Raw genomic sequence first — 15,602 nt, 5'->3', positions numbered from 1 at the left:
GACTAATGCTATAAAATCCATAACTTTTATCCAAAGCACAGATCCCTAGCAATGTACTGACTATGCCGACAACTCTTCTGCTGCCAGTTCTTGATTGGGCCCATTTGTTTCCAAGCATGCGCGGTCTTGGTCACTCAATTTTTTTTTTTCGGACGAATACTGTACTCAGACGAAAATCGTTCGTTCTGTTATCTTCCGAGAAAAGTTTTCACGTTTGTCCCTTTGGATAACTTCACATGAACTGTTGTGATCGGCTCCTGAAAGTTGTGTACTAATGGTCAGAATATTGGGCGATCACTCTGAAAATGCCATTTGTCTTCTGATTTTCTCATCGTGTGTAACACACAAATATGCGTATGTGAGGGGGGTTTGAATCAGACAGCTCACTCTTGTGATGGCGAGGCTCCATTCACATCTAGGCGGTCTTGAATCCCAGGCAGAATCACTGCGATTCTGCCCTGAGACCCCAAAACACGCAGCAAAACTGACACATCGCACCACACTTGTTCATTTTCAAAGGCACCTGAACTGTGATTAATCGCTCAAACCGTTTCGCGTGAAGTCTGACGCTAAAAAAAGGGAGAAGCTTTGTTCGGGGGACAATCGCAGAAGAATCGCACCCTGGTTTACGTGCCATTGACATGAATGACACCTGAACACAAGCGGGGTGCGATTTGTCAGTTTTGCCGAGCCTTTTGGGGTCACAAGCAGAATCGTGGCTAGGTGCGAATGGAGCCTGAAGGTAAACACTAACAGCTGGGAGTGTCTTAGCAACGGCCTGGCAACAAGGCAGGATGGGGAGATGCAATTTCTGGTAGGTTTCCAGTCAGGCTTCATGAGGTACATAAATGGCCTCCACCTATAACAAGGGCATGATTTGGCTTTGGTGTAAACTGCAGTTTGTTTTTATCTACAGATGCCCCTTATCTGCATAGGCTTGTTTTTTAAAAGGTAAACCTTTAATGCAGAGTCACTAGGCAGGTCTGGAGTTCTGACTTTACTAGGCGCATGCTTGTTCCAGGTCAAACAGAGCCTGAGTGCAGAGCAAGCCCAGCAACTAGCATTTTCAGAAGCAGAGCAAGGAGTCACAGAAGCAGCCAGTCATGTGGCAATTATAGAAGCAAGTCAACGACCCTCTTAATTCTGTGTTTTTTTTCTATAAAGCTTAGACTGTTCAATTCCTCCAGCAGCGCAGTAAGTCGCCATTCTGCTCTACAGTCCATTGGCTATCATTTACTGGGACAATAAGCAGGGTGTATTAATACAATGAAGCGATTTCCTTCTTTATTGCAGTGGGTGATGAACAAGGCGGAAGCTCCATTACATAACACAGTACATGAGGGGGAGAGGTGCAGCCAGGCCCGGCACACTGACCGCCGTCAGCTGAACACCGCGTCACGTGACTGCCCTCCCCGCACCACGCTTTGTGCTGAGAGAACGCATGGCCAGGCAGGGACTACACCTCCCGGCGTGCACTGCGCGGCCGAACTACATTTCCCGGCAGCGCCGCGAGCGCGCGCGCGCGACGGCACTCTTACTCCAGGCGGGCTGCAGAGTCACGGCCAGGCCTGTCTGCGCTGTTCTCCCCCTCAGCCCACAGAGTGCAAGGTCACGAGTGGGGAGCCCTGCGATATCAATAGAAACACCGCCCTAAATTCTGACAAGACTGCCCTGAGGATAATAAAGCTGGTGCAGCTAGTCTTTCACCATCTCGCCACTTACTATGAGGGAGGGGGTGGATGGAGTGCAGGGCCAGCTTCCAGCATCAGTACTCGGGCTGCACACTATGGTGGCACACAGTGAGACTGGTGGAGGCCACACTCTGCATGCAGCATTTGAGTCCGCTGGAAGCGACGCAACGCTTGCGAAACGTAAAAATGTAACCTTTGGGGCCACATGGCACAGGTCTGATGGGTCTTCATTTAAGCAGCCCATGCAGATTTAGGGTGAGGGGTATGAAACAAACCAATGGCAGCCTACTCACATGCAGCAAGAACAGTCATGCCTTGGTAAACACTAGAATAAGGCCTCGTTCACAAGGGGTGTCTGTGTCCCATGTGAGGGCTGCGTTTACCTGCACAGGTGTTTTCTATTCAGGTAATCCCATTCAAGTCAATTGGGATGCAGGGCCACAGCCGGTGCTCCCAATGTGACATTGGTGCGGATGCACAGCTACCTGCGCTCAGAGCCACGCACCTGCATGGAAGACTTGTGCATCCCCGAGCGGGTAAACATGGCCCTGACACGGGGTACAAACACCCCATGTGAACGAGGCCTAACAACCACACGTCAAATTGATACCCTTGAAACAAAGGCAAACCAATCCCTAGGATGGAAAAGTCTGAAGTACTGCCATTTTTTCCCAGCTGGTAATACATATAGTTTAATATTCGTATAAAATATGACCAAAAATGTTTTGATGCTATAAAACCTGCAACATTATGTATTCATTACAATGTTTCAATTTCACTAGATTTAAAAAAAAAAAAAATCACGAAAGTAACTAAAACAAAAAGACCCAATTCCTGGCCGTGCTGCTGCCAATCTCTGCAGAGCCAAGGATGAAGAATCTTCAGCATCCGACATTTCCAGGAGAGTCAGATGACTGGTCCCCCCCCCCCCTTTGCAGCTTCATGGTTCCTTCTGCTGGCCCCTGTCGCTACTGTGCCCTGTAGGGGTGGGCGATCGAACCACAAAGCGCAAGGGGGGGCAGACATCTAGCCCTGCCAGAAACTGAACACTATTTGGCAAACTCAAGGTAGCAAAGATCAGTGGTGCAAACAGCAAGACAGGTAAGTAATAAAGTCTTCTCTTTCCAGGCAGCCCTTTTTAGTTTTTATTCTACTTTAAAGAAGACCCCCGGCCCCAGATTTCCATTGCAGTACTTTTTCCTGCTGCTAGATATCCTCGGTCAGTTAGAATCATTCAGCCCACTTCCCCTGATCCCTGGTCATCCTGGACCAGCCTGTGATTACAAAGTGAAAGAAGTAGAGCAGTGATAAGCTCATATCTGTCACTATGCTCTCTCCCTATCAACATGCTTCTTATCAGCAAATGTACTGATTGGCTCTTTGTGCTGCTTTTTTCTCTCGCACTCCACCCCTGCTGTACTGAGACTGCGAGAGGCAAGTATGTCAAATTCAGGTGCTTACATTGAGAAAAAAAGTGATGTATTAATGATTACAGATCTGCATTAATTGGTGTCATATCTGTCTAGAGTTCAGATTTAAGTATCTCGCTTTTTCTAAATAATTACAGATAATTCACAGAGTACAGCACTGGATCAGGAATATTAAAACAAAAACAAAATAAATAAACAAACAAAAGTTACAAAGCAAATCAAGTCATACAGGTAAAGGTAGGATACTACAGGTATGAGATCATCATCATCTGGATCGCATCCATTTTATCAGCAAAAGGGCCCCTGGAAATGATTGTACAAATGTTGGCAATGACATAAAGACAGTCCAATACACAGGTATTCCCATAATAATCGGGCAAGGGCCACAGCAGCGAGCGTGGATTCAGATTGACCTTCAATACAGCAATTCCACAATTCCCTGCCTGCCACATGGACGGCATCAGAGTATTCATCTCCAATAGCCAGGTATCCTAATGACTTGGGTGTAGTTAGGGCCCCAGCTAAGAGCAGCAGGGGCCCCAGCATCCAGGTACGCATTGCTACTGACCTTGTGAGAATACAAAAGCCTCCATCCCTCCTCCTCCCACCCATTAATAGAGCCACATGGTGGTATTAGTATACAGTACACACTACTGAAAAGCACAGCATGCAGCAAAACAACATGACCTTGGAACATGTTTATTACTACAGCAAACAAGAAACGGTTACCCCTAGAAACCCCATCTCGTATTTCACCGGGTTGTTGCTCATGGCAACCATTCCACGCAAACACAGAGCGAGCCTGCGTCATCTGAACACGCAGGTTAGATTTGAATTAAAAATGGTCACCTTTGGACAATTTTGAACCGTTATTGAAGCCAAATCAATGATGAATTCCAGTATTACGGACAGAAATATTTGAATGATCAGGATGGAAATTTTTTCTCATTTCCATACATGACCCAATATTACCAACGATATTTACTGATTTTTGCTCATCGCTGGTAGCAAATGGGGTTCACACAACTGTCTCTCCAGTGATCACTGAGGCCGAGACTTTGGTGACTTGGTGGTCATTCTTTTTTCTCTAAGCAAAGAAAAATAAAAATATCCTGTTTGCCGCCTCCATTGCGGAAACGTTACGATGGTGTAAAACTGGTTGCTTAGCGGCCAATAGCTTCCGAAGAACAGCGGCGAACAGTTGTTTGCCATTTTCCTTGCCTATTCGCCGCATCAGTACGTTGGCCCAACCAAGGTGAAAAATTTTGGCAAATTGTGGTCAATTGTTCCTAAAGAATGGCACCAAGTGACTGATCCCCTTTTCACCTCTTTGACGCAAGCATACGTTGGCTGATGCCATGGCCATTCTACATTGGCCAATTAGAGGGGAAAGTTCGAATTTTGTCCATTAGTGGCAAATCACTCCCAAAGAAGAGATCGTCTCTATTCTCCCTGCCTCTACTCCACATCATTACGTTGGCCGACCCAAGGAGAAAAGTTATGGAGGCTCAAATTTTGTCAATTACAGGTCAATCATTCCTAAAGAATGACATCGAGTGATAATTCCCTTTTGGCCTCTTTGGCACAACCATACCTCGGCAGATATCATGGCCATTCTACATTGGCCAATTAGAAGGGAAAGTCATCCTGGTTCAAATTTTGACCATTAGTGGCCAATCGCTCCCAAAGAACAGCGGCAAGCAAGTGTTCCCTATTCTCCCTGCCTCTTCGCTGCATCATTACGTTGGCCGACCCCAGGTGAAGTTTCGGCGGTTCAACTTTTAGAATCACTGGCCAATTGTTTCTAAAGAACCGCACTAAGCAATCATTCCATTTTCACCTCTTCGGCGCAACCATACGTTGGCTGATTTCATGGCTGTTCTAATTGTGTTGCATGGCGGCCAACTGTTCCCAAATACCAGCAGCAAACGATTGTTCTCTATTCTCCCTACCTCTACCTTGGCCAATCGAAGGAGAAAAGTTATGGCGGTTCAAATGTCAATTCATGGCTCCTGAAAACCAGCGCCAAGCGATCATTTTCTTTTCCCCGGAAAAATGAATAACCTCTTTGGCGCAATCACACGTCGGTGAAAAATCCCGGCGCTTCTAATTTTGACGATTAGTGGCCAATCGCTACCAAAGTATGGCGGTGAGCGATTGTTCCCTATTCTCCCTGTCGCTTTGCTATATCATTCCGTCGGCCAATGGAAGGAGAAAAGTTATGGCGGTTCAAATGCTGTCAATTCGTGGCTCCTGAAAACCAGCGCCAAGCGATCATTTTCTTTTCCCCGGAAAAAGGAATAACCTCTTTGGCGCAATCATACGTCGGTGAAAAATCATGGCGCTTCTAATTTTGCCGATTAGCGACTAATCGCTACTGGCGAGTGACATATCCTTTTCTCCCTGATCCCCGCATCTATACACTGGCCAATTATTTGTCAATCTCCTAGATTGTAAGCTCTCACGAGCAGGGCCCTGTTTCCTCTTGCACCAATTTGTATTGTACCTGTCATGTCTACCTTCATTTTGTAAAGCGCTGCGCAAACTGTTGGCGCTATATAAATCCTGTATAATAATAATTAGCAGCCAACTGTCCGCAAAGACCGGCGGCGAGCAATCTTACCAAGCGATTAGTCCCCTTTTTCTCCTGACAAACCGAACTACCCTCTTTGCCGCAACCATACATCGGCCGATGTCACGGCAGTTCCTAATTTCGTCGGTTAGCGGCCAATCGCGACCGAACTACGGCGGCGAGTGACATTTCAATTTTTTATATCCATTTAGATAAAATTAGGGGAGAAAGTTAAAAAAAAAAAAGCGCCAGCGTGCGATCTGACCACGTAGGGCACTCTGGGACTTGTAGTCCCACAGGTCGCCTTATCACACCCCCTACTGAGTTTGCAATCCCAACCTCCCCCCAGGTGTTGCTTGTCTGGTGTGTAATCAGCTGATTGCTCAGAAGGGGGGGGTGTGATGTCTGCCACTATTAGATTTAAATCCCCCCCCCCCCCCTTATGTCGCCCCCAGCAGCAGTGGCGGAGCCGCAGTGGTGCTCCCAGGCAGGCAGCGCTCTCCGCTCTGCAGCATGGCCGGGGCACCACGTGGGTCTGTTTGCAACTGACAAACCTTCCTTTGCGCCCTTTAAAAAACAAACCCCGATGATCGCCGGCCATTCCCAATCCTGGGGACCCCCCGCCCCCATCGGGCTGCCTGTTTGGGGGTGCAGAGGGAGTCCCCCGTCCCCCCCTGTTTTGTGTTGGCAGCACACAGCTGATCGGGGCTCCCCGCCTCCCTCCCCATGTCTGCAAGGTGATCTAAGGAGATCTGCAGCGTGCACGGTCGGGGCCATGTGCGCCAGCAAAACAGAAAGCAGCAGAGTGAGTGGTCGGGGTACCTACCTGCACAGCCCCCCGATCACCTCCTTCTCCGTCTTCCTGAAGTGTTGCAGGGAGGGCACTTTCTGCGCGGGCATCATGAAATACTCCATAGCAAGCAGCAGGAGGACCAACCTTCCAACACCCCCCCACCACCCCCCCCAAAAAAATAAACCCTTGCACCCCCTCCCTCCCCCCCTTCCAGTAGCTGCCCCCCCTTTTTTTGGGGCTACCCCCTGTTCTGATCAGCCTTATTGATCAGGTGATGGTGCATGCAGGGAGATCAATGGTGTAGTGTGTGTAGGATGTCCCAGATGATCAGGGGGAGGTGTCTGTCTCTCTCCTTGTGTTCTGCCTCTCAATGTGAGTGTGTGTTTGCAGCTGATGTCTGTTTCAAGGCGGGAAACAGCTGGTGAGAGATCAGAAACAGCACCCCTCCCCCCTGCACCCCCCACTCCCCCCCCCCCACCACACACACACACACCCCCTCCCTCCTTCCACCCAGAGCCAAATCCCAGCCCTTCTTCCGCAGAGTAAGGCATTGCATGTAAACAAAGGACTATTTGCAAGGCGTTGCATGGCCTGCTGCGGTGGGGAAAGGGCTGTCTGGCTCTGATCTGGGGGGCGCATGCTGGGCTGGGGGTCCCTGGGGTATTTTGGGGGCGCAGAGTAGGTGCCTAGGGGTGAGCGATCCAAGGGCGGGGGGGTGGGGGGAGAGAACAGAAGCTGAATGGGGAGGCTGGGAGGTGATCTGGCTGCATGCGCCACGCTTGGGTGATCAGTCCCATCAGCTGACAGCTTGGCAGAGAGGAGAGCAAGGGGAAGGAAGAAGAAAGGAGAAAAAGAGCCGAGCACATGTTCTCTGCCTGCATCATCCCTAACCCCTGCACTGCCAGAGAGGCCTGCTGCAGGGCTCCGCTACCGCCTGCAACAAAGCCAGTGTGATCATGGGACACATGGAGGGTGATGTGCGCAGGCCATTCGTTTCAGAAGGCTTCTTGCTGCAAAGCATAGCCCCCCCCCCCCCCCCTCGACGATTTTGGAAGCAGGTTTCTTCGTTGCTCAGCTGAGCTTCCTTTTTTTTCTTTTTTTTTTTCGTGCGATTAAGACCTCTAAGAATTTCCTCAAATAAAAAAGAAAATATTCAAATACCCAAACCATTATTTTACACTAAACTTCTCACGTAAACCTCAGTCCAATTTCTGGGGTTCCTCCAAAGGGTTTTGAGCAATGAGTAAAGACCTTTATAAATTTCCTGAAATTTAAAAAATTATTCTAAAACAGAGAACCTGTTCTTTACTTCGAACTTTTAACTCAACCAGATTTCTGGGGAACCCTGGGGTTCCTCCAAAGGTTTTTGAGCAATGAGTAAAGACCTCTATAAATTTCCTGAAATTAAAAAAATGATTATAAAACAGAGAAATTGTTCTGTAATTCAAACGTCTAACTCAACCAGATTTCTGGGGTTCCTCCAAAGTTAAGGGTTTCCTGAGTAATAAAGACCTCTATAAATCTCCTGAAATTAAAAAAAATTATTCTAAAACAGAATCTGTTCTTTACTTCAAACTTCTCACACAACCTCTAACTCAACCAGATTTCTGGGGAGCCCTGGGGTTCCTCCAAAGTTTAAGGGTTTCCTGAGTAATAAGTAAAGACCTATAAATTTCCTGAAATTAAAAATAATGATTCTAAAACATAGAATCTGTTCTTTACTTCAAACTTCTCACACAACCCCTAACTCAACCAGATTTCTGGGGAACCCTGAGGTTCCTCCAAAAACTTTTTAAGGGTTTCCTGAGTAATAAGTAAAGACCTCTATAAGTTTCCTGCAATTAAAAAAGATTATAAAACAGAGAAACTGTTCTTTTACTTTAAACTTCTTGTGGAACCTCTAACTCAACCAGATTTCTGGGGAACCCTAAGGCTCCTCCAAAGGTTTTTTAATGGTTTCCTGAGTAATAAGTAAAGACCTCTATAAATTTCCTGAAATTGAGAAACTGTCTTTACTTTAAATTTCTCGCAGAACCTCTAACTCAACCAGATTTCTGGGGAAATATGGGGTTCCTCCAAAGTTTTTTAAGGGTTTCCTGAGTAATAAATAAAGACCTCTATAAATTTCCTGAAATTGAGAAACTGTCTTTACTTTAAACTTCTCGCAGAACCTCTAACTCAACCAGATTTCTGGGGAAATCTGGGGTTCCTCCAAAGTTTTTCATAGGGGTTCTTTGTATAAATGCCCTCTATACATTAATCGAAATAAAAAATGGTTATAAAATATAGAAACTGTTATTTGCTCTAAACTTTTCATGAAACCTCCGACTCAATCAGATTTCTGGGGAACCCTGGAGTTCCTCCAAGGTTGTTTAGGGGGTCCTTGAGCAAGGTGTAAAGTTCTTTATACATTTCCTGAAATTAAAGAAGTGACTAAAATATAGAAACTGTTATTTTACACTAAACTTTTCATGCAACCTCTATCGCTACAGGTCTCCGGGGAACCCTGGGGTTCCTCCAAAGGTTGTTAGGGGTTTCTTGAGTGATGAGTAAAGATCCCTATACATTTCCTGAAATTAAATAACATTACTAAATTATAAGAAAACCTTTGAAAATTTCCTGGGAAAATGCTAAAATACAGAAGGTATTATTTTACACTCAACGTTTCATGATGCCTCTAACTCAGCCTTTCACCACCAAGTGTCCTTGAAGCCCTGGAGTTCCTTTAAAGGTTGTTGAGGTTCCTTGAGCAATTGCTGCCTCCTAAGACCTCTATGAATTTTTTCAAATAAATAAAAAAATACTGGAGTACAGAAACTGTTATTTTACACTAAACACTTTGTGCAAACTTTAACTCCACCTTTCTCAAGCAGTTTTTTGGTGGAGAGCTGGGGTTCCTCCAAAGGTTATTGGGGGATTCCTTGAGCAGTAAGTAATTTCTGTCTCCTAAGACCTTAAAAAAATTCCTGAAATAAAAAAAGAAAATACTAAAATATATAAACTTATTTTGTATTAAACTTTTCATGCAGGCTCTAACTCAACCTTTCTCAGCCAGGTTACTGGGGAGCCCTGTGATTTCTCCAAAGGTTGTTAGGGGTTCCTTGAGCAGTGAGTAAAGGCCTCTATACATTTCCTGAAATAAAGAATAAACAGTAAACTACAGATACTTTTATTTCATGCCAAGCTCTTTATGCAACCTCTAACTCAAACTTTCTTAGTCAGGTTTCCATGGAAACCTGTGGCTCCACCAAAGTTTTTCGGGGTTCCTTGAGCAATAAGTAATTTCTGTGTCTTAAAGGGTAACCTCTCTAAAATATACAAACTGTTAAAGTTAACTTTTCATGCAACCTCTAACTCAAACCAAGATTGCAGGGAACCCCAATGTTCCTTCAAAGGATGTTAGGGGTTCCTTAAGCCAGCCTTTCTCAACCAGGGTGTGCAGGTATCCTGGGGTGCCTTGAGATTTCTTTAGGCGTGCCTTGGCAAAATGTCTAAAAATTGCCCAAAAGTTGTATACAAACCAGCAGGTGGAACAAACCCACCTTCTAGTTACACAAAGCCACAGGTTTTCATTGTGCAACATTAGGACCTTCTAGTCACTGGAATCCTGACAACCAATGATATCATCAGTTGATAAGGAGGATGTCAGCTGCCTGCACACCATCCTAGTTTGACCCTCCCCTGCCCCTCTCCATCAGTACTGGAGTCACATTAGCTCAGTGATGGAGAAAAACTGAGGAGAAGAGAAACATTGGAATACTAGTCAGTACCAGTGTGCAAAAGTGTATTTGCTTTGGAAGAATAAATCACCTCTAATGCTAATGTAACTGACCTGATACCAAAATACTACCCTACCCGTGCCCTCCGCTCCTCACAGGACCTCCTACTCTCTAGCTCCCTGGTCTCCTCCTCCCACGCCCGATTGCAGGACTTCTCTAGGACTTCCCCCATCCTCTGGAACTCCCTACCCCAATCCATCAGACTGTCACCTACCCTCCTCACCTTCAGGCGCACCCTGAAAACCCTCCTCTTCAGGGAAGCCTACCCCAACCTCACCTAACACCTGACCTCACCTAACAACTAACCTCCATTCCTCCCACCACTCCATCCCCCACAGCCATTTCCTCCTGTACCACCTTCCCCTCCCTCCTAGATTGTAAGCTTGAAAGAGCAGGGCCCTCAAACCCCTCGTGTATTGTACTGTTACTGTCTTGTCTCATGTTCTGTCCCCCTTGCTACTGTACAACGCTGAGCATACCCTTTGGCGCTATAAATACTGTATAAAAATAATAATAATAATGTTGGGTGTCCTAAGTGTGTGGATGTTGCTGCATTATATAAAACTATTAGAATACCTTTTCACATTTTAGAATGAGGTGCCTCAAGACTGTCCATAATTTTAAAGGGTGCCTCGGGACTGTTCATAATTTTAAAGGGTGCCTTGACTGAAAAAAGGTTGAGAAACTGCCTTAAGCAATGAGTAAAGATCTCCAAAAATTTCCTGAGACTAAATAAAATTACAAACATTTTACTTCTGTAAATTTTCTGCAAAAATACTAAAATACAGAAACCGTTATTTTATATAAAACCTTTCATGCTATTTCTCATTCTGCCATTTTCTGCCAGTTTTTTGTGGAACCCAATTGATGCCACCTAAGACCTGAATTTTCTAAAAAAAAAACCACTGAAGTACAAAAACTGCTAGTTTACAACAAATGTTTCATGCTACCTCTCATTCTGCCTCTCTCGGCCAGTTTTTTGTGGAGCCCTGGAGTTCCTCCAAAGGTTATTGGAGGGGTCCCTTGATCTGTAAGTAATTTCTTCTCCTAAAACCATGATAAATTTCCTGAAATAAAAAAGAGAATACTTAAATATGAAAACTGTTTTTTTAACAATAACAATAAACTTTTCATGCAACCTCTAACTCCATCTTTCTCAACCAGATTGCTGTGGAACCCTGGGGTTCCTCTAAAGGTTGTTAAGGGTTCCTTGAGCAGAATAATAATTAAGATCTCTGTAAAAAAAAAAAAAAAAAAAAAAGCTAAAATGCAGAAAAGGTTATTGTACACTAAACTCTCTAACAATCTCTAACTCAGCTTTTCTCAACCTCTTTTACCCCAGAGGAACCCTTGAAATAATTCTCTGGTCATGGTTAGCCCTACTAAAAATGATCATATCTATGGCTCACGGAGCATTACTGTAATCAGTAAGTTGTAGGAAACTTTAAACAATGTGACATTTCCAACATCAATATTTTTTCAACCAAAAACAATATAATGAATACCGACAATAGAAAAGAAACATGAAAGTAACCACCTACATTGGTGACCACTGCTCAAAGAACCCCTAGCAACCTTATGTGGAACCCTAGGACTGCTCTACCTCAATATTTATCAACCAGGTTTTTAATTTCTGCCTCTCGAGACTTCTTATAAATTTCCTAAAATAAAAATTTTACACTAAACTTTTCGAACAACTTCTAACTCAGCCTTTCTCAACCAGGTTTCTTTGGAGCCCTGGGATTCCCATGGTGGTTGCTGAGGGTTCCTTGAGCAGTGAGTAAAGACCTCTATAAATTTCCTGAAAAATTACTAAAATATAGAAATTGTGGTTTTACACTAAACTTTTCATGCAACCTCTAACTCAACCTATCTCATCCAGGTTTCTTTGGAGCCTTGGGATTCCTATGAAGGTTGTAAGGGGTTCCTTGAACAATGAGCAATTAATGCCTCTTAAGATCTCTTTACATTTTTTCAAATAAACAACTAATATATTTTACACTAAATGTTTCATGCAACCCCTAACTCTGCATTTCTCAATCAACTTTTTGTGGAGCCCTCAGGTTATTAGGAGTTCCTTAAGCAGTAAGTCATTTCTGCCTCCTACAACCTTTATAAATTTCAGCAGATAAGTAACCACTGAAACCAATGATCTTTTTTAGATATCAGTAAGGGGATTCTTTCCACTGGCCACCAATATAAAGAGCATTCTTTTGTATAACCACCAGCTGGGTACACATGGGCCAAAAATTGGCCGAAAATAGTGGTTCAGCAGGAACCACTTTTGGCCTGTGTATACACCTCCCTGTTTGACAGGAACCGGTCTCATGATGGGCTTCTGTTGAACGGGCATGCTGGAAAACCAGCATCCAATCAGCGCTCACAGCCAATGGGGAGGAATTGGGCAATCCCCCTGTCACAACTCAATAGCTCAGCAGGTCAGATCGCCGCACTAACATCGCTCAGTACGGCGACCTCTCAGGTTTTTTTTCGTTCAGCCCGCTGGGTTGCATGAAAAAAACCTCTGTGTAGTCAGCATAAGGGAGCGCTACACCCAGTGACAACCAATGTAAGAGGACACTTTTCCACTGACCATATTTGCAAGAGGGCATATTTATCAAATATGTGAAGTATTCCCTAATCCTGTATCTTTTATTTATTCTTACTCATGCAACATATTTTTCATGTTATTGTACCTTGAGATGTTGATATAAAAATGTAATATATTATTTCCTAAGGTCTGAGTTATGCCAAGGGTTCCTCTATTTTAGAAAAGGTTGAAAAAGTTTGCGCTAACTTATTGCATTTGTAATTTTCAAATGCTAAAAATAAAGGGTTAGCAACTCATTTTATCCATGAATTCTCCATGGTCCACATAGACCTGCGGATGTGGCAGGAGTATGTACTTTGCCAGCATACTTTGTGACGCAAACTGTCTCATTTTGCCATCTCAGAAAGTTGGAAAATGAATTTCTTTGGGAAGGAAACACAGCAAAAACAATAAACAACAGGGTTCTTCACCACTAACATTTAAACCCCTTTATAATGAAAAGAAAATCCCTTTCATAGGAAAATCATTTAACAATGTGCATAAGACTTTTAGCACTTTTGCTATATTTAAAATAAAAAAAAGCTGTCCCTTCTTATTGAAACAAAACGGAGATGATATACAGTAAATAAAAGCTTAAAGTGATTGTGAACCTTAGGTTTTTTTTTAACAACAAACATGGTATACTTTGGGTTTGCACAGAACAGCCTTGATCCTCCTTCTCGGGTCTCCTGCCAGCACTCTTGGCTCCTCCCCTCTGCAGACTGCCCCTATAGCAAGCCACTGTTTGTGGGGGACACTCGTTCTGGCTCACTCCCAAGTTGGCTCTGTGTGTTCTTTGACACACAGAGTGTGGCTTGGCTCCACCCCCTCTCCCTCCTCACTGGCTGTGATTGACAGCAGCGGGAACCAATGGCTCCCGCTGCTCTCTCTGAGCCAATGAGGAGGAAGAGAGCAGTTGCTCTTGTGCACATCTCTGGATCGAGATCAGGCTCAGGGAAGTATAAAGGGGGCTAGGGGGAGCTGAGCATTGAAAGCTTTTTATCTTAACTCCTTGGCACCGAGCATACGGAAATATGCGGCCATTTGGTGGCCGGGCCTTGGTGCCAAGGGGCTGCATATGTGCATACCCAATGTAAACCTGAACGCTCCCGGCACTTTTATTGGCGGCTCATGGAAAGGGCCTGGAGGCACCGGTGACAAGAGGTTAATGCAGACAATGCTTTAAAGTAAAAAAAAACCTTCAGCCTTTACCATTTTAATAAATAAAACCTCTTTTTAGAAAAGTCATACGATGTTCAGGATCATATTTTTCCGTGGATCAGTGGGCTCTCCTGAATAATATAGAGTGCAGCACTGTGATCACATCTGCATCACTGTTTTGTGAGTACAGGACACCATGATGACATTCCAGGACAGGGTCAGTGATTCACTGCACTCACAGGATGTCCTCAGTCTTCCAGGTAGACGGAGGACATCTAGTGGTGAAATGAATTACTGCAGGGGACAGCACCAGAGAGGAGGTAAGTATTCATATGTATACATAAATACATGTAAAATGTAATTTATTTGTGAGTTATTTTATCTTGTAATCATTACTCATCAATGTTCAGTTCACAAACAAAATATTGCATTGATTTGAAATACTTATATTTTCACCTCAAGTAAATACCTAACCGCTAAAAGCTTTATTATCTAATTAAAAAGTATTTCATACTATTGCATGTTGTACACGCCTATGCTCTGCCATTTGTGTAAAGCGCTACTTGCACACTGACATAAGTCCCTGAACACTGATGTAAGTTCTTTGAATGCAAGTAGCAGCACATAACTGTGCACAGCCGCCTGCAATCGTTCATGTCTATGGGTGGCTGCATGAAGCACCAGGAGCTCCCAGGTACCATCATGCTGTACTAGAGAATGCACCCCTTTCCAAGGCCTAAAAAAGTGGATCTAGAACCACCCAGATCACATTTATCTGAAAGCCATTCACTGGCTGTTAAAGTCAGTACCAAGCATCTGTGAGCTTGCTTTAACCCCTTGTCATGCCATTTATAAATGTACCGTGGTAGACAAGTAGTTGATGCAAAAATGGAATAAATACACATTTTTTTATTTCTTGCTTTTAAAACATACAAAAACCCAAAAATTCAAATATATTGCAGTTTACCAATCCTTGGATGTGGTGACTGCATTAGTTTTCTTTTTTCAAGCTAAGAACATTTTCAGCAAGTACAGAAAATACCTGTCGATCTTGCCAGAAATGCAATGTCCTTGTTGCTTCCTGAATAGACATATCGAACAATGTTATATTGCTTTCAGTTTTCTTCTGTAATCTGGTAATAATCCCCACCCCCCTACATGTAATAATGGTGACGAAAGGATGACATGTTGGTAGTCTTTGTTCTAGTGTGACAACAATGGCTCCCAGATCCAGCGGAACGAGTGACTGTTATCCTAGGAAAGGAAGTTTTTTTTATCTGCAGGATCAGGTCCAGGTGAAAATAAAGAGAGAGAAGCTTAAAAAGGAAACTATTGCATTCACTATAAAAAAGAGGCTGGTAAGCTGCAGTATATTATATTTTTGTTTTTGAGATTTGGGATCCTTAAATGTAAAAACAATGAAGACTCTGATAGGACGCACACAATGCAGAGGCACTGTGGATCACGTGACCTGGAACTCGTGCACAATGGGACCTGCTGTTTTCAAGTGACATGTAATTCTTTGCACAGCAGAACCTCCCACTCTGCTTTTCTAATGGCTCGGTATTATTCTTAAAGCACAACTG

The 15,602-nt window shown here is 44.1% G+C and overlaps 1 protein-coding gene and 1 long non-coding RNA gene across 3 annotated transcripts in view; one reads left to right on the top strand and one right to left on the bottom strand.

Annotated features, from left to right (window-relative positions):
- TFAP4 (transcription factor AP-4) overlaps window positions 1-6,639 on the bottom strand; it is a 42,767-nt gene extending 36,128 nt beyond the window's left edge. For both annotated transcript variants that reach the window (XM_089684328.1, XM_089684337.1), the window contains exon 1: window positions 6,520-6,639. In XM_089684328.1, coding sequence (XP_089540454.1) covers window positions 6,520-6,608 — 89 coding nt within the window. In that variant the 5' untranslated portion in view covers window positions 6,609-6,639. The remainder of the gene's footprint in view (window positions 1-6,519) is intronic.
- Window positions 6,640-11,239: 4,600 nt separating this feature from the next.
- Window positions 11,240-15,368, top strand: LOC149473213 (uncharacterized). The gene is made up of 3 exons (XR_016313789.1): window positions 11,240-11,295; window positions 11,989-12,041; window positions 15,224-15,368. It is a non-coding gene; the product is annotated as an uncharacterized LOC149473213 (long non-coding RNA).
- The last annotated feature ends 234 nt before the right edge of the window (window positions 15,369-15,602 follow it).

Source organism: Staurois parvus, unplaced genomic scaffold (genome assembly GCF_062004578.1).
Source record: "Staurois parvus isolate SC_StPar_1 unplaced genomic scaffold, SC_StPar_1.0 ptg000018l, whole genome shotgun sequence".
In the NCBI taxonomy this organism is placed as follows: Eukaryota; Metazoa; Chordata; class Amphibia; order Anura; family Ranidae; genus Staurois; species Staurois parvus.
Note: the sequence above shows the minus strand (reverse complement) of the source record. Positions and strands in the feature narration are given on the sequence as shown.